The 19,945-nt window shown below is 41.5% G+C and overlaps 1 protein-coding gene and 1 long non-coding RNA gene across 2 annotated transcripts in view; one reads left to right on the top strand and one right to left on the bottom strand.

The window, feature by feature from the left end:
• The window catches only part of pip5kl1 (phosphatidylinositol-4-phosphate 5-kinase-like 1), a 36,711-nt gene extending 19,152 nt beyond the window's left edge, over window positions 1–17,559 (top strand). Inside the window, exons 3-10 of the mRNA XM_019265446.2 lie at window positions 724–774; window positions 860–1,014; window positions 7,142–7,266; window positions 7,793–7,827; window positions 7,922–7,977; window positions 8,074–8,186; window positions 8,390–8,552; window positions 13,604–17,559. Coding sequence (XP_019120991.1) covers window positions 724–774; window positions 860–1,014; window positions 7,142–7,266; window positions 7,793–7,827; window positions 7,922–7,977; window positions 8,074–8,186; window positions 8,390–8,552; window positions 13,604–14,045 — 1,140 coding nt within the window. The 3' untranslated portion in view covers window positions 14,046–17,559. The remainder of the gene's footprint in view (window positions 1–723; window positions 775–859; window positions 1,015–7,141; window positions 7,267–7,792; window positions 7,828–7,921; window positions 7,978–8,073; window positions 8,187–8,389; window positions 8,553–13,603) is intronic.
• Window positions 8,742–12,090, bottom strand: LOC113745739 (uncharacterized). Its single transcript, XR_003462365.1, has 3 exons — window positions 11,789–12,090; window positions 9,041–9,179; window positions 8,742–8,930 (listed from the first exon to the last, which is right to left on the bottom strand). It is a non-coding gene; the product is annotated as an uncharacterized LOC113745739 (long non-coding RNA).
• Window positions 17,560–19,945: the final 2,386 nt, after the last annotated feature.

Below are 19,945 nucleotides of genomic sequence, written 5' to 3'. Positions count from 1 at the left end.
AAATCTAGAGTCTATCCTGTTTGGTTAAATCAATCCTGTCTGCACCATATGCAGTCCATTAAGTTTTTTCAGTTTCTTGGAAACTGTGTTTGTTATGCTTTAAAAAAACTCATGCTGTATTTTTTTACCAGATCATGCATCCTGTTCCTAATGACATGCACATGCATCTAGTTGACCATGTGTCCTGACGTCTGGTAATTTTTGCTCACTCATGACGCATTCTCCTGCAGATTTTAGTCAGAGATAATCACATGGCTGTATGGCTGATTTTAAGCCACATTAGTGACTGTATACTGTGACCTCATAAGTTTACATACCCTTACAGAATTCATGGTTTCTTGCCCATGATCACCAGTAGATAAATCCTAATGACTTTGTGATTCCTGGACCATCGGCACCTTGCTTTTTCTATTTTGGTGTCACCAAGCTGTGATTGGACAATTGTTTTAGTTATCAAAGACAAGAAGCTAAATTACTGTAATATGACATTTTCATTTCATTTGATCATCACATAATAAGATGCCTACATAAAAAAGAAATACATATAACAATGTGTATTGTATTTCACTTCACTCAGTCCTTCCCCTGTCCTTGATGTACCTGTTAGAATGTGTGTTGTTTTAGAAATATTTAGAAATATTGTCCACTTGTTTCCATTTTTGTAGTTCCATATCTAGAAATGAATGTTACTCTCTTTCTCATCTCTCCTTTCTTTTACTCTAGAATAATCTGTCAGATGATGATTTCAGATCAGAGGTCACTCATATTCATGAGGTAGGTGTATGTTTCTGTGTCTGACTGTGCTTCCACCTGAATATTTACTGCATGTGTATGTATGACTGTGTGTTTGTGTGTGCAGGATTTCACAATGGAGACCTTTGCAGGCCCAGTGTTTGCCAGCCTACGTGGCTCTTTAGGACTAGCAGAGCAGGAGTATCAGCAGTCACTCTGCTCGGAAAACTGCTACCTTCAGTTCATCAGCAACTCCAAGAGCAAGGCCGACTTCTTTCTGACGTGAGGCACGCACACACACACACGATTGCTCCACTGTTTTCATAAGAAATAACGGTATCACTTTATAATGAGTACACACTATCTAGCATTAGTTAAGCATTAATAAATACTGAATTCATCATTTATAATGCATGAATGCTCATTAGTATGTAGGTTATAAAGGGGTGGCTGTGGCTCAGAGATAGAGCGGGTCATCCACTAATCAGATCATCGGCGGTTTGATCCCAGGCTCCTCCAGTCCACTCCAGTCTGCATGTCGAAGTGTCCTTGGGCAAGATACTGAACCCCAAATTGCTTCCAGAGGCTGTGCCATCAGTGTGTGAATGTGTATGAATGGTTAGCTCCTCAAACTGATGAGCAGTTGACATCTTGCATGGCAGCCAATGCCATCAGTGTATGAATGTGTGTGAATGGGTGTATGAGATACGTACTGTAAAGCGCTTTGAGTGGTCGCAAGACTAGAAAACTGTTATATAAGTACAGTCCATTTACCATAAACACAGTTACAAATGTTTTACTCATCATTGATAAGCACAGTAGTTATGGATTAGTAAATACTAAATTCATCATTTATAAAGCATTTTTCTTTTTTCTTTTTTTTTTAAGATATTTTTTTTGGCCTTTATGCCTTTAATAATAGGACAGCTAAAGATAGACAGGAAGTAGAGAGAGGGGGAACAACACGCAGCAAAGGGTCATCCAACACGGGACCCGAACCGGGGCCAGCTGCAGCGGGGACCGCAGCCTCCACACACGGGGCGGCCGCACAACCCACCATGCCACCGACCGCCCCTATAAAGCATTTTTCTGACGTAAATACTCATTAGTTTATGGTTTATAATCACAATTATATGTGTTTTACTCTTCTGTACTAATGGTTAGTGAGTGCGTTAGTAGATGTTTTATAAAAACTCACAAATTCCATTTCCAATGGATGATCTATAAACAGTTATTAATGCAGGAATTTATGAATTCAGGCAGTTACAAAGCAATTCTACTACTACTCGTTAATTAAGTATTTTGTGTGAGCTCATCTACAGTGTGTAAATATATCTATATCCCTTTGTGTTGTGTCTCTCCTTGGTCTGTTAAGATAACTGAAACTTTTGTGAGTCTTGAGGCATTGCCAGCCTTCAAATCTCATTTGTAAATGCTTTGTAAGGCATAGATAGTGCCTACTTTAGAGGAGCTCACACAAAATACTTAATTAACGAGTAGTAAGTGCTTGGGAACTGGCTGAATTCATGAATTCCTGCATTAATAACTGTTTATAGGTCATCCATTGGAAATTTGTGAGTTTTTATAAAACATCTACTAACACACTCACTAACCATTAGTACAGAAGAGTAAAACATTTGACTGTGATTATAAACCATATACTAATAAGTATTTACGTCATAAACATGCTTTATAAATGATGAATTCAGTATTTACTATTCCATAACTACTGTACTTATCAATGATGAGTACATTTGTAACTGTGTTTATGAACTACATACTAATGAGTATTCATGCATTATAAATGATGAATTCAGTATATATTAATGCTTAAATAATGCTTAATAGTGTGTATAAATTATAAAGTGTTACCGAAATTACCTTTATTCTGTCTAAAGTCCTACTTACCTAGCCTCAAGCCCTAAATGTACACTGAACAAAAATAGAACACTTTTGTTTTTGCTCCCATTTTTCATTAGCTGAACTCAAAGATCTAAAACATTTTCTATGTACACAAAATAACCATTTCTTTCAAATATTGTTCACAAATCTGTGATAGTGAGCACTTCTCCTTTGCCGAGATAATCCATCCCACCTCACAGGTGTGGCATATCCAGATGCTGATTAGACAGCATGAATATTGCACAGGTGTTCCTTAGGCTGGCCACAATAAAAGGCCACTCTGAAACACGCAGTTTTGTTTTATTGGGGGGGTCAGAAAACCAGTCAGTGTCTGGTGATCAGTGTCTGGTGTGACCACCATTTGCCTCATGCAGTGCAACACATACACATACACATAGAGTTCAGGTTCAGATCAGGTTGTTGATTGTGGCCTGTGGAATGTTTGTCCACTCCTCTTCAATGACTGTGTGAAGTTGCTGGATATTGGCAGGAACTGGAACTTTAGGTTATTTACATAACCCCGGTTCTCTGAATAATATGAGTGAGATGTCTCACTATGGGATGCACACCCCATTAATCTCATTACACCAATCCTGATTTGAAACGTGTCCGTCCGCTCCTGGTAGTACCACCTACCTTAAATAGCCCATGCGGACAGCACCACGTCATTCAAGATAAGCACCTCTTCTCACTCGCCCAAGCAAGAAGGGTTGTCTGGTGAGACATCTCACTCATATTACTCAGAGAACCGGGGTTATGTAAATAACCTAAAGTTCTCTTTCATAATATTTCGCTCGATGTCGTACTATGAGATGTGGTTGCCAGACAAGCTTATCTAGCGTCCACCAAACCACAGGGAAAAGTACTCTGTTCCAATCAGGACAGCAAAACCGTGCGTGCCATGCACGTAGCGGAGATGTCCAGCATATAGAAACGGACAAAAGTGAGGGGCGAGGACCAACTTGCCGCAGCACAGATGTCCTGAACAGAAACTCCCCTAAATAAGGCCCTGACTTGTATAGGCCAAAGCAATCGCCTCCACCACCCAGTAGAGGTGGTGGAAATTTCCGATTCTTAAATTAATCGGGATTCGGCCGTGGAAGAATCGAGAACGATTCACAAACATCCAAATTCAGATTATTTAAATATGCCAAGTAAAGCGGAACTAAAATACAGTAAGCACGGTCTTCGAGACGCTATGGGGAATGGACCACGAACACACATCCACAGCACACTCCTCCAGAAAAAAAACAAAACAGCAACAAGCATGGCTGAGCTAACCAACCCACCTCACCGTGAGATCCGACCTGCTCCTAAACATTTAAAAGCAGACGTGTGGAATCATTTTGGATTCTACAACGTTGATGGAGGAAATTAATTGGACAAAAGCTACGTTGTACGCAAGATTTGTCGCGCTAAAATAAAATACTTTGGCAACACAACGAACATGAGAAGTCACACGGAGGAGGTGGAAAAGCCAGCTGCTGTTGCTACTAGCAGCCAGAGAACAATCGAGGACGCTCTGGGTAAGCTGCCACCCACATCGCAAAAGGCCAAGCAAATTACAAAAGGCTTCGCTGAATTAAAAAAAACAATAATATTTTTCTATAAAATGCTACCATTTGTTTTATTGAAGATTGAATGTACTGTTAAGCTGCTGATACAAAATGAGAGACTTGAGTATTTTATTTACTGTTTTGAGCTGTTGGTACTGAAGTAGTAGTTCATTTAAGCCTGAGAGCACTTTTGTTTTATTTGCAACTAACATATGAAACACTAAAAGCAGCAAAAAGCACCTTGAGCTGTACACTAAAGTTTAGATGTTCATGCATTTCCATTCCAATGGATATTTCCATAAAGGTTAATAAAATATAATGGAAATGAATTCAACTCTTTGTTTCTTATTGCAAATGCACTGTTTTTTGAACTGCAAATGATGAATACTCATTCAGTGAAACAAAAAGAAATGTGGAAAAAGTGCATCAATATACATAAATTAAAAATGCATCAATAATCGTTTTATAATCAAATCGTGAGGTGCCCCAAGATTCCCACCCCTACCACGCAGTGGGATAGGCGCTGTTTTGAGACAGGCTTCCTCTTATGAGGGTTAGCTCAGGAGACGAACAGCTGATTGCTCCTCCTGAAACTCCTCGTCCTATCCATATAAGTGCGCACTGCACGGACTGGACATAACGCATGCGACAACTGCTCACACGGTGAGGCAGCAAAGGCCACAAGGTCAATAGGAGAACATGAGCCCACCACCTTAGGCACAAAAGGCAGGTTGGGCTTCAAAATCATCCTTACATCCCCCGGGAAGACCTGGGCGCATGAGGGATGCACCGAAAGCGCATGGATGTCACTAACCCGTTTAGCTCGCTGGCTCGCTGTTTGCTGTTAGCCGCCAAGTACACTTTAACCGCGGAGAAGGCCTTTCATTTGTCAATCAGGTCCTGCAAGAATGACAATAGCACTCCTGCTGGACATTGAAAAGGAATGTGGCCGTTTCTGTGACACCACCCCTCAAACACTCTCCACTTACAGTCATACAGAGACCTAGTGGAGGAGGCTCGAGCACTTTGTATAGTGGAAATCACGCGCTGTGAAAGACCCACAGCTGACAGATTTAGCCACTCAGGGGCCAAGCCCACAGAGCCAGGCGCTCTGGGTGCGGGTCCCCCTCCCTGCGATAGCAGGTCCCTGCATAGCGGGAGCTGCCAGGGCTGAGCGCACAGCAACTGATATATCTGCCAGCCAATGCGGAGCTATCAAAATCAGTCCATGGCTGTGCTCCCTCACTCTGGACAGAGTGGAGGGTATCAAGGCCAGGGGAAGGAATGCGTAAAGACGCTCGCGTGGCCAGATGTGCGCTAGTGCGTCTACGCTGAGGGGAGCATCCATGCTGCGCAGAGAGTAAAACAGCGTGCACTGCGCGTTGTCTCTTGACGCGAACAGATCCACCATGGCCCGACCGAAACGGGCCCATATCTGTTCCACAATCTCTGGGTGCAGAGACCACTCCCCGTATATTGGCGCGCCCCTGGACAGGTCCGCGTCTGTGTTCAGGACTCCCGGGACGTGCGTCACTCTCAGGGAGAGAAGACGACCGCAGCACCACAGGATTAGTCTGCGTGCCAGCATGTACAACTGACGGGAGCGTAATCCCCCCTGTCGGTTGATGTACGCCACCGTCGTCGTATTGTTCGTCCTCACCAGGACATGATGAGAGACTTCCACACGACACCACACACGCTGTCTGCCCTGAACAGTGAAAACCAGGATTCATCCGTGAAGAGAACACCTCTCCAACGTGCCAGACGCCATCGAATGTGAGCATTTGCCCACTCAAGTCGGTTACGACGACGAACTGAAGTCAGGTCGAGACCCTGATGAGGACGACGAGCATGCAGATGAGCTTCCCTGAGACGGTTTCTGACAGTTTGTGCAGAAATTCTTTGGTTATGCAAACCGATTGTTGCAGCAGTAGTCCGAGTGGCTGGTTGCAGACGATCTTGGAGGTGAATATGCTGGATGTGGAGGTCCTGGGCTGCTGTGGTTACAGATGGTCTGCGGTTGTGAGGGCGGTTGGATGTACTGCCAAATTCTCTGAAACGCCTTTGGAGACGGTTTATGGTAGAGAAAGGAACATTCAATTCACGAGCAACAGCTCTGGTGGACATTCCTGCTGTCAGCATGCCAATTGCAGGCTCCCTCAAAACTTATGACATCTGTGGCATTGTGCTGTGTGATGAAACTAAACATTTCAGAGTGGCCTTTTATTGTGGCCAGCCTAAAGCACACCTGTGTAATATTCATGCTGTCTAATCAGCATCTGGATATGCCACACCTGTGAGGTGGGATGGATTATCTCGGCAAAGGAGAAGTGCTCACTATCACAGATTTATACAGATTTGTGAACAATATTTGAGAGAAATGGTTATTTTGTGTATATAAAACATGTCCGTCTCATGAAAAATGAGAGCAAAAACAAAAGTGTTGCGTTTATATTTTTGTTCAGTGTATCTGTAACCATAACTCTAAACTTAACCCAAACTGTAACCTTAGCTTTAACCTAACCCAGCTTTAACGTACCCAGTGAACTGAACGTCATGTACACATGCAGAGACAGATGTGCAAAAGCTGCTTCTGTTGTCTTACAATTTTAGACAGCTAGTTGGTGCAGCTCTAAAGCTGAATGTGAAATGACTGCATCCAGTATTTTGTGTTAGGAAACAAATCTGTGACAAATCTTTAACAAAATATAGAATAAACATAACAACTTTCAGTTATACATTTTTTGACAGCATATTTTACTAACGTACTCATTACTTCTATAACTATATTACCACATATTCTATTTTTATTCCTTTTAAAACTATCAATGAAAAGTGTTGGAGATTGTGTAGGTACATGTCACAATGACTGTTCTTTTATGATTATATGTGACAAATATTTCATTGAAATTGAAATAGAGATCTCCCTCTGTCTCCCTTTGAATGTCTAGAAATGATAAACGCTTCTTTTTGAAGACCCAAAATAAAAGGGAAATCAAATTCCTTCTGGCCAACCTGAAGATCTACGTGGAACATCTGAAGGAATACCCCCATTCACTGCTAGTCAAGTTCCTAGGTACACACATCACACTCAGACACACACATTGTATTGTGATAGTGTATACAGTTTCACATGTGTAATGACTGAGGATTTTCATGAAGGTAAGTGCAGTTGGACTTCTTTCTATGGGCAGAAAACGTCAATGTTGCAGGATGTACTTCTGACCACACATAACATTGGTAGTGTCACAGCACTGCGCAGCAGCCCTACACTACTGGGTTTACATGGTTTGCGCTGTAAATGACAAAAACGTACTGTATATTAGCACATAACTGCGGTTGTGATTCAGGAGGTAGCTTTGAGACAGGCTTCCCCTTATGAGGGTTAGCTCAGGAGACGAACAGCTGATCGCTCCTCCTGAAACCCCCTCGTCCTATCCATATAACACATAACGCATGCGACAACTGCTCACACGGTGAGGCAATGGAGACCTTTGCAGGCCCGGTGTTTGCCAAAAAGATTTTACTGTCTGTGTCTACTGGATGTGGAAATGTTACGTAATGTTGCTTTGGACTAAATAATGTTCACTGTTTTTTTAAAGGTGTTCACAGGATAAAAATCCCTCACAAACGAAAGGTAGAGATCACACTTCATCACTCTTTTACATGGCATTATGATTATAGACTCTTACAGATCACTATAAAGAACATTTCCTTTGTTGCCTTTGCAGAAATACTTCATTGTTATGCAAAGTGTGTTTTATCCAGATGATCGAATCAATGCCAGGTGAGTTTGGTTACTACAAAGCATGAGTAGTATGGTACAACGCAGAAACATCCACGGCAGCCGCTCCATGTGGTTTGACGTGTTTTGTGTTGGCAGGTACGACATCAAGGGCTGTGAGGTGAGTCGTTGGACAGAGCCTGCACCAGAGGGAAGCCAGATTATTGTGGTTTTCAAAGACCTCAACTTTGAAGGACAGTACATCACTCTGGGTAAGGAACCGGACAGTGATGTTTATGTATAACCGCTTTATTGCACTGCCAGGCCAATCAGTATCTTCTTTCTAACACTGCCAAAGTGCACTCCTGCAAGAACAGCAATGTGTGAATGAATGTTATATTAATGAATTAAACATAGTGTATTTTTGCTTTATTATGCATAAACATAATGTTTTGTGGTCTGTGTATATGTGCAGACCGGCAGCGCCCATGGCTCCTGCGGCAGGTGGAGATCGACACACGCTTCCTCCGGAGGCTCAATGTGTTGGACTACAGTCTCCTCCTGGCCCATCAGCCATTACACCACGATGAACGCCACCCAAGTCTCTCCTTCGCTACTCTCATCATGAGAACTAAAAAGTCAGTTGTTTTCCGTACATTCCATTACTAGATTTCTCAACGTTTTGCGATCTTTGTCAGTGAAATTTAATTCCGAGTGCAATTAAAGAGTTTTAATTTGAATTTGAATTGGAATCAGAATCGTAAGCTTAATCGTAATCAAATCGTGTGTGTAAAGCACCTTTTATTGTCACGGTTCAGAGGGGAACCCAGAAGCAGACCGGAACAAGTGGGTTAGAATTCAATAGTTTATTAAATCAGAGCGTGAATGCGTGAAATGAAAAGAGAGCAGGTAGGCGAGTGTGGGAGTCCAGAGGTGGGGGCAATCAGAGAGGGGTCGGCTGGCAGGTCTGAAGGGTGGAGATCCACACGGCGGCTACACGAGACGTAGGCTGATCCCTGATGCAGAAAGACGTGGTTAGTGGCGGGCAAAAAACAGCAGGAGGTTGGCAGAAACAGGCAGTTACTGATACACAGTAGGATTTTTGGGCTAGAAGGCTGTAGCATACACAATACTTGACAACGATCCAGCGGAGACTGGATGTGTGGCTGCTCCTTAAATACTGCCAGCAGTTGAAGAGGAGCAGGTGAGGTGATGAGGTAATGATGTCAGCCAGGTATTCAGGTGCAGGCACGCCCCCTCAAGCACTGCCAGGAGAAGACACCAGACGACAAACAACCACCCACAAACAAGACAAACAGTCATCCTGGCTGGGGATTCACACAAGAAATGCAGCTCAGAGTGCTTTACAACAAAGAAATGACACGGGACTCACACAGGAGGCGGATCAGCCGCGGAACGGCAGCGGAGCGAGCCGGCCGTATTCACGCGAGATCACGCGAGAATCGTGGACATACCCGAGACCCTGCGATAAACAGTGTATAAAGAAAACAACAACAACAAACAGCTGACTTTGCTTCTCCGACGTGGAAGAGATTATAAAAAGCATCTGTTGTGTCATAAAGGATTGTGTGTTGTTCCACTTCAACAATTAGTCTCTCGTTGAGACCCTTTGATCGATCTTTGATCACCTGGTGCCACCGGTCATGACGTAACGTTGATGTGAAGTTGTAAAAAGCTACATGAACTGTGTATTGTGTTTTATTTTGAAGGGGGGCGGAAGTTTATTATGTTGATTCTGTGTTGGATTTCCTGTCTGGTGCGCAGTGCTCTGTTGAAATTTACCATAGACATATATACATAGACGCCGCATTGAGCGCTGAATTGTACGTAAACGGCGCCGCCATATTGGTTCGGGCAGGTCTGCCCATAAACTAATACAAGGAAATGGACTGAACTTCATAAAGCGCCTTTCTACAAAGTGCTTTAAGTTAATGCCTCTTATACACCCATTCACACACACACTAATATATCTGGGAAACAAACAGGCACCAAAAAACAACGTATGTAACTTTTAAAGTGATGATTATAAATGTTTACTCCTTATGTAAGCACCAAACCAACGTATGTATTTTTCTAATGCTGAGTGTTTACAGCTACTAATGTGTGTAACACTGTTACTGTGATGATAAATATTGAAATATTTATATATAACATTTAATCTGTGTCTATAATAACCAGATCCTGAAATGTAGATGTGGACATGAGGTTTCTGAATAAAGAGACTACTACATACAACACACACACACACACACAAATAAACATATATATATATATATAAGAGATATATATATATATATATAGATATATATATAAATATACACATACACACACACAACACACACACACCACATATATTGATATATATATATATATGTGTGTGTGTATGTGGTGCTCCTTTATTCAGAAAGCCTCATGTCACATCTACATTTCAGGATCTGGTTATTATAGACACAGATTAAATGTTAAATATAAATATTTCAATATTTATCATCACAGTAACAGTGTTACACACATTAGTAGCTGTAAACACTCAGCATTAGAAAAATACATACGTTGGTTTGGTGCTTACATAAGGAGTAAACATTTATAATCATCACTTTAAAAGTTACATACGTTGTTTTTTGGTGCCTGTGTTTCCCAGATATATTAGTGTGTGTGTGAATGGGTGTATAAGAGACATTAACTTGAAGAACTTTGTAGAAAGGCGCTTTATGAAGTTCAGTCCATTTCCTTGTATTAGTTTACGGGCAGATCTGCCCGAACCAATATGGCGGCACCGTTTACGTATCGCGACCAACGACCAACCCGCTCAATGCGGCGTCTATGTATATATGTCTATGAAATTTACGAGGTTTAGCCGCGGCTCGCGGAAGAAATAGAAATCTTGGCGAAAGCTCGCGCCGTGGCGCGGAGAGCCGCTTCTGGGATGCTTCTGATCCGCGCCCGGTGTGAGTGCTCTCATTGACTAGACTGGATTCTATTTGCTACGGTGACCGCGGCGGTGCCGTTCCGCTTCCGTTCCGCGTCTGGTGTGAGTTGGCCTTGAGTTGGCCTTGAGTTGGCCTTTACACCGGGTACTTCACTTTATTTGAATAATGCATTTCAGCAGCTTAGCAGTCGAGATTCAACAACAGTTTTCTGATATTACTATAATTACTATAGTTCAGGTTTGATTTGATTTAGGCACAAAAAACATTAGTTTGTTCATGTCACATCAGTTCTATATATAATCTATAATCTGTTGACAAAACAGTTGATCACGAGCTTTGGGTATTTGACCGAAATAATAAGATTGCGAATACAAGCAGCCGAAATGAGCTTCCTTCGCAGGGTGGCTAGAGTTTCCCTTAGAGATAGGGTGAGAAGCTCGGCCATCCGCGAGGAGCTCAGAGTAGAACCGCTGCTCCTCCGCATCGAGAGGAACCAGCTGAGGTGGCTCGGGCATCTCGTGAGGATGCCTCCTGGACGTCTCCCTGGTGAGATGTTCCGGGCACGTCCCTCCGGGAGGCGGCCCCGGGGAAGACCCAGGACACGCTGGAGGGACTACGTCTCTCGGCTGGCCTGGGAACGCCTTGGGGTCCCCCTGGGAGAGCTGGACGAAGTGGCTGGGGAGAGGGAAGTCTGGGCCTCCCTGCTAAAGCTGCTGCCCCCGCGACCCGAGAAAAACGGATAAAGCAGAAGAAGACGGACGGACGGACGGATATTTCACCTCATTTCCCGGTTTAGCCTCATAAATACTTTGATCTAAGTGCCTCAGGATGACAAAACCAAAAACTGAAAGAGAAAGCTTTAAATGAGGCCGATGACAGCTCCAGAGTTAGCGATATGATGTATGAGCAAGACAATCACTGACCGTTTTAATGGCTTGGAGGCATCTTTGGCATCCACCCAAGCAACGCTGGCGAGTCTCGATAAATGAATACAGGAGGTGGAAAATGCTAGCTTGGGCAAAAATGTACGAAAATGCAGTCGGAGAATGAAACACTTTGTCTGAAAGCAACCGACCTGGAGGCTCGCTCCTGGTGGCAGAATATTAAAATCATTGGCTTGCCTGAGAAAATCAAGAATGGACATCCAACAGAGTTTTTGGCAAAGTTCATCCCTGAGCTGCTGGGCACTGAAGCAACGATGGAAGTGGCACTTTTGATCCATAAGACTGTTCCTTTTAGGCATGTTTCTACTGTGACCCAAATGGCCGGTTTATTTTGGTAACTGGCTACATTTACTCATTTCATGTTACCCTCTTTAATGTATACGGTCCAAATTTTGATGACCCAGCTTTCTTCCATAAGATATTTATAACTTACTGCCTGATCTCTCGGATATTTAATTGTAGGCGGTGACTTCAACTGTGTGCTTGATAGCTGTTTGGATAGCTCAGCCCAGCCAAATCAGTCGTCTACCTCCTCCACAATGACTTAATTTCTTCCATGAATCTAGTTGATATTTGGAGGCTTGGACATCCTACAGATAGAGATTTTTTTTTTCTCACCAAAGTCCTTTTCAAGAATATATTATTTTTTAGTTGACTCTAAATTGATATCAAACATGGTTGCCTCAAAGTATCATAATATTCTAATTTCTGACCACTCTCCAACTTCATTGGTCCTTGATCTCAATCATAAAAAAACAGCAGTTTACCTGGAGTCTCCACCCATCATTGTTTTCCAATGCATCATTCTGTCAATATATATTTACTAAGATCTCAGAATTCCTGGAGAGTAATGACAATTTGGAAGTCACAGACTCCACTTTATGGGAAACTTTTAAAATTGTGATTCGATCAATTGTTTAAGATCAGGCAGAAACACTTCTAGTTGGGTGATAAGCCCCTATAAATTACTGGCCCAACAGTTAAGAGGCTTGCAAGCTAGTAGAGCCATTCACAAGATTAAATCAAAGACTGGAGAACTAGTTATTGATCCTAAAAGTATAAACAATTATTTTTTAAGCAAAAGAGAATGTTTCTGATTGGCTGGGGGGTCTAAGACTCCCCAGATTAAGTGAAGCTGCTCGTGAAGCTTTGAATTCTGACATTACCATGCAAGAGATTCTGGATGCTATAAAATCATTTCCCAATGGCAAGGCCGCTGGCCCAGATGGTTTCGGAATTGAACTGCATTCCCCATCTTCCCACATTCCTGTAACTCTTCAGCTGTCTTGGCCTGGGGGCTAATCACGGCCTGCTAGGGTTGTCAGATAATATATGGCTGGAAGATTTGGCTTTTTTTGATTGACATAACGTAGCATTTGAACCTCTAAGAACATAACTGATGGTGTTATATATCTGTAGATGTGACACAAAATATTATTTTCTGAATGATTTTGTTAAAGACAAGAACAAGAGTGATACGTTTCCAACTTAAATGTAAGTCATGTTTAGAATGAGGTTCCATTGTCCTTTAAAAAAAAAGATAATTGTGACAATGAAAACAAAATAGTTACAGAACAGTGCATTTGTTTGTAACTTTTATTGGTACTTTTTTTTTTTTTTAATGTTAGTATTGGCCCCCAGACATTTTCACATTGTCAAATCTGGCCCTCTTTGTTTGGACACCCCTGGTCTAGACAGAAGAACATTTTACAATCTGTCAGCACAGATGAATTGTGAGTTACATAATTGTTCTGACTTGTACACACTCTCTTCTCTGTGACTTTATCATTTTAGATCTGTAAATCCAGGCACCAGCCCAGTCCACTTGGGCATAGCTGCTGTCCCTGGGGAAGTCCCCGAAGACGACTTCACCTTACTTTTGTCCGAAATTGATGGTGGCTGTTTGAGACAATCACAAGTAGGAGATGCATCGAGTGGTGACCCTCTTCAAACATGCCCAGAACATGCGGGGCCAGGTCGTGATGCAGCTGACCAAGATTTCAGAGCCCAAAACCGACGTTTACTGCCCAATTTAAAGAATCCTCTGCATGTTATCGACGGGCCTGAGCAGCGTTACTTCATTGGCATCATTGACATTTTCACAGTTTACAGTTTTAAGAAGAGGCTGGAGCATTGGTGGAAGAGGCTGAGACATCCAGGCCGGTCCTTCTCCACTGTCAGTCCACAGACATACTGCCTCAGGCTCTGTCAGTGGGTACAGGATCATACCAAGTAGACCCTCGATGAGTGGTGCACCACCAACTCTCACTGAGCATGTCAAGCCAACTAATTGATCAAGCAAAATCCACACACTGCACGCACAACACAAGTTTATCTTTACTTGTCTCATGGTTCTTTTATCTTTCTACATGCTCAAAATATTTTCTGCAGGGACGTTAATTATAATTATTATTTTGTAGAGAAAATATCACGGAATACAATGAGACTGGTGATGAGCAAACAAATGGATTCTGTACTCACTAAATTTATTGCCGTGGACTAAATGGTCCTGTTTGTGATTGACAGTTCTGCCTTAGGGTGATCAAATGGTGAAACTTTGCACAACGAGTGCAAAGGGTTAACAGAGCAGTGAATTTGAAAGGTAACCAAAGAGTGAAACCAAGTGAGAGGGAACAGCAAACGTGTGATTAAATTTATGAGCACAAGACAGCTCTTTGTTTGCTCAAATGAAATGATGCATGATTGCAATTACAATATACAATAATTTTGATTGTGCAGAAATTTGGCATTTAATTCCATAGATGAGATCTTTTTTAGACAAAATAAAACAGTATGGTGGCTAAAAGGGCTTCTGAACATCCCCAGGCATCATAAAGAGGATAAGAAGCTCTTTGCTTTAAAAAATAAAAATGATTGCTTTTGATGTGCCTTTGTAAAGAAATGGCCTTCATATGTTTTATATGCATATCTACCTGCATGAATGGTTTATTAAACACTGGCAACACTGGACACCTTTTCTCTTAAGTTAAAGTCAAGGATGAAACAAAACTGTTTGGTATGTCTCCAATCCAGATTTTACAGCAGCATGGAATGATGTCAACAAGTATTTTCATTTTTCAAGACTTGTGCAATGGGAAGGCACAGAAGGTCCAAATGTTTGCTGTAGTTATGATATATATTTTGATTTGATATATGCGCCTGATACAGGTGCCACAACACAATAGACCAACATCTCATCCACAAAACAGTTGATCAACAGTTATAAGAAACTCTAATAATATTAAACACTTATGATTAAAATTCTGAAGGAAAATTTTAATTACCTGGATAGTTTGGGTACTTACTGAAGCATGGTTGTATGAGGTGCTGATCCATAGTCAGTCACAGTGTGTCATCTAACCCCCAGTCTGGAGAAGCAGACACGAGGTCCAGCACACAAAGCTAAGCAATGTACTGCTGTAGACATGGACAGCAACAAAATGTATTTTAGACACCTCAAAAAGATTCAAGAGTCAGGGTTACAGCAGCCCAGGCTGGAAAAACAAAAGCATGTACAATCTTTGACATCTTCAGAAACCTGAAGTTTGATTTCAGTCTGTGGCTCTGCAGTATAATGCATTTGGCACAGTTTGGCATATACGTAGGACGTGTATGTAGAAGAAAGCTTCTGTGGTTAGTGCCAAAGAAAAAGTCAGTCTGATGGCAATGTAGCAGTGAAAATATTCTTAATATCATAATAATATACAATTGAAGTGTTTTTTTTCGGTGGGCCTATATGTGACTAAAAAACATTTTTATTTCTGCCCCTGTCCACAACAGCATAGCTCTGCTTCTGTGTTGGGACTTCTCCGTGCTTCTACCGTCTACTGTAGGTAACACACTGACCGCTAAATACTTCATACAACCCCACTTCAAACATAGAAACAGTAAAACCTATAATATTGTTTCAATAAAAACTTAGATAATCTCAGAAGAAACGAATAAATGATCTTGCAAACTGCACATTTGAGGACCTCGATGTACTCAAAAATATAGGAGACATGTATCATTCAGTATCACATATTTGTCATCACATACAGCCCACACACAGTCTGACTTATTTTGGGCGGCGTGTTTTTCATTTTCTAATGTTAAATGTCAATTCTGAGTCAGCGCTAGCATGTTCAGATTACATGGTGCATTCTGCAGGCTGTCTGCTGACTGTCTACTGACTTGTTCCCTGAGTTAGCATGTCCCAGCAAGCTTCATTTACCGGCCTGCATGTACCTATCCTGTGCATCGTGCATAGTAGTCTTGTATAGACCAGACCTGTCTGTGCAGGTGAAAGTGAAACTTGAGAGTCACTAACCCCAGGGTGCAGCAGGATGAGTAATAATTCCATATATCCTTTTGAAAGAACTTTATGCTTATGTAATACTGAAATGAAATGTGTGCAGTGGACCCTTTAAAGCCAGAGGTTAATCAGGAATTTTCCCAATACTCCAAGTCGTTCTAAAATGTTTGTTTCTGTTACAATGCCATCTGGTAAAATGTGTTTTGTTGTAACAGTATTATTGAATGCATACTGTAAAGACTGTATTTCTCTACATCTTGGGGAAAAAAAACACACACCTTGAATCACAAGGAACATTTTCATTAATTCATTTTACTAATTTGTCATTTTGACAAGGTCCAGGTTTTACCTGGAATTCAACAGTGTCTCATTAAAATATAACACTATTATACACTACATGCTATTAGTTACCATAAAAACAGTGAAAAGAACATTAACTTCATTGATATTTCTTATATTTGCTTTACTGACCAGTAAGATTTCTGTGCTCATGTATGAATGTCTAAAGAATGAAACTGATGATACCCTGAAGCTGATGATGCTGCAGACTTTTTCATTAATTAATTTTACTAATTTGTCATTTTGACAAGGTCCAGGTTTTACCTGACAAATAATGGGAACGGTATGTGCTGTAACCTAAAGGATAAAGAACATGTCATTTCTCTGGTGTCCTTTTTTAATGTTTCATCAGTTCACATAGACGTCCACTGAGGAGACAGCTTGGTACTGAATGTTCATTATCAAGACTCACTGTCACTAAAAGCAATTCTCAAAATTGAAATAAGTATTTGAAATGAAAGAAGGATGCCATGACTCCTGCATCTGAATATTTGGATATTCTGATATGACTGTACATCATATTTGAAATCTATTTCTCTATGAAAATATCATTAGGAAGAGTTTTCGCTACATGTTTTAGTGCTGGAGACATGTCTGGCTGAAACCACACTCATTCTGGTACACGGGGAAAACTTAAATTCTTTAAAGCAGTCCCAATTATTTGGAGCATTAGTAAGTAATATCCTCACAGTTTATGAAAACAAATAGTTGTAAAAGAAGGCTTTAACAAATCCAATGAAAAACATGTCCTCAACATGATATGCAGGGCAAAAAACTACCCCACAAGGCAAGACCATATTGAAATAATAAACAAAGTGCACACTGTAACAGTCCAGCAGGGAGCAGAGTTGGAGTGTTTACGGCTTTCCGTGCGCAGAGACGTGAGGGAGACACTCCAAATAAGAACCAGTGTGACTACACACTCAGGTATGAGTCAGAAATAAAGGAAACAGAAACAATAAAGGAGCAGGGGGATTTTATGGATCATTACAATATTATAAAGAATATTCAGCAGTTCTCTGGAACATTGTTCATGGATATTTGTGTCTGGCTGAACCACATAATGTAACAGACTGGTACTGAAATGTCGTTGTACTGTAATAAAATAAAGCCTTCATCCATCCATCCATTTTATCATTCATTGTGATTCATTGTCATTTTGTCAGTCATTGTAATTGTACAATATGTTTGTGTTGATTTGTTCTGTACACGTGACATCCATTGCACGTCTGTCCATCCTGGGAGAGGGATCCCTCCTCTGTGGCTCTTCCTGAGGTTTCTTCCACCTTTTTTCCCTGTTAAAGGTTTTTTGTGGGCAAGTTTTTCCTCACTGGAACCGAGGGTCTAAGGACAGAGGGTGTCACTCCCTGTACAGATTGTAAAGCCCTCTGAGGCAAATGTACTTTGTGACTTTGGGCTATACAAATAAAATCTGATTTGATTAAACTATTCACGACATCTGCAAAGAATAAACAGAAAGTGATGAAACAAATATATTTATGTATATCATCATCTAGTGACGTGTAACCGCGTGCGTGCTGGTATTTCCCTCGTTAACAGATGAAAACTTACACTGCTGTTTACACTTGACTGTCTGTCAAAACGGTGAGTCATTTCTCTACAAGAAGTTTTCGTGCTGTGTTTATTCTTACCATGCCTAATACTATTATTGCTTAACATCCGTTATTGCTTCATAAAGAACACAAACAGATTTAAACATGAAAAGCATTGGATGCTAGTTCCCTGCGTGGGTTCCGATGATTCTGGATGACGCTGGGCGCTGGCTCAGGTGGTACAGTATCGGTGTGTTCACGGAGAGTCCACGAAAAAAAAAAGTGCTGTGCTCTTGTAACTGTGCGTGAAATCCGTCACGCCATCTGAGAGATCTGTGTCTGGGCAGAGTGGTTGCATGATAAATGTTTCGACTTGTCAAAGCTGGAAAAGCAAAAACTTAACATCAGAACTTACTCATCAAAACTTAATATCAGGAATTCTTAGTAACATTGACAGTAAACCTGCACGCACAGTCTGTCTGACTTTCCTTCTATGACATGTCAAAATGTCTGTACATCCAGTCCATCAGGCTGCACAATGACCCTTTCAGACACAGTGTGATTTGGTGTGCTGTGTTACTGTAAATAATGGGTTTCAGAGTGCAGTGCTGATGTTGTGCCGTGTTGTGTCTGAAATGGCCATGGTGTATGATGGCTATTTGAGACACAATGTGATTTGTGGTGCGGTGGCCGCTGGGTTCAGCACACTCTGCAGCTCCGATTCTATGGAGTCTTAAGAGGAAATAATCCCACTTCTCATGTTATTTAGGAAACAGGTTCACCATGAGTTTATGGTGTGAATTAACTGGGTACAATTCTTCTTCCACACAACAAGATGTTCATTTTATAAATGATGATCCCATTTAGAGTAAAATAGAGGATAAAGCAGGGTATGCTTTAGCGCGTGGCTACCTTGTCATTCGAAGTGAGTTCATCTAACTTAACTCATTCACAAAACTCAAACTGTCAAACTATTTAGTGCTGATCAAATAATAATCCAGATTCTGTTACTGCGTTGACTCTCCTCAAAGATTTTCTAACACGAGTCAAAACCTAGTGCAGCCCAACATGTCACCCACCAGCTGCATGCTATTGTATAATATCATATATACTGTACATAGACAGTTTAAAACGTGGGCATAGTCTCCATGACGTCACTCACAGGTTTGAAGAGCCAGATTTTGTTCTGACTTTGCTGGCTCCAGCTAATTCAACAGTGGTGGGTGGAGCTGAGGCAGGCTGAATGAAGCTTGGTTTCACAGGTGAGTTGATGTTTGAGGAACTGTACTCACCTTACAGCCATGAAAGTTGGCCGATATGTTTAGTTCTGGCTCAAAAACTAATGTTAGGGCCGCCTCTCCGTCACAACACCCCCAGTTTTGCAGTAATCATGTCTGATTCAGGCCATGATGCTTCAGTCCAATCCTTTCAAACTTTTTTTCTTATTACTGTACTTGTATTTGCCCATTCAATCACAAATGTAATGATGGCGAATGTCTATGTGTTTGGTTCTCGAATGATTGACTGGATTTTTTTCTATTGCGATGGCTCCTTGATTGTCCTCCAGGATCACTGTAGGTGAATCATTCATTCCCAATTCAGTCAATAATCGCTTCAGCCAGGTACCTTCTTGCATTGCTTGGCTGAGTGCAATGTACTCGGCTTCTGCAGTTGACAGTGCAACTGTTGCCTGTTTCTTGCTGAACCAACTCACAGCTCTTCTATTTAGGAAGAACGTATTTCAATATTTTTATGGTCTCCGGCCCAATCAGCATTTGAGAAATAAATCAAAGTTCCTGACTCTGACTGCTCATACTTGAGGGCAAGGTTCACAGTAACTTTCAAGTATCAAAAAATCCTTTTCACAGCCGACAGATGTGCAGTGTTTGGATTTGCATTGAACTTTGATACAACACTCACTGCTTGTGCTATGTCTGGTCGTGTGGCCAT

This window comes from Larimichthys crocea, chromosome IV (assembly GCF_000972845.2).
Source record: "Larimichthys crocea isolate SSNF chromosome IV, L_crocea_2.0, whole genome shotgun sequence".
NCBI lineage: Eukaryota > Metazoa > Chordata > Actinopteri > Sciaenidae > Larimichthys > Larimichthys crocea.
This window is presented reverse-complemented; position numbering and strand designations above follow the sequence as displayed.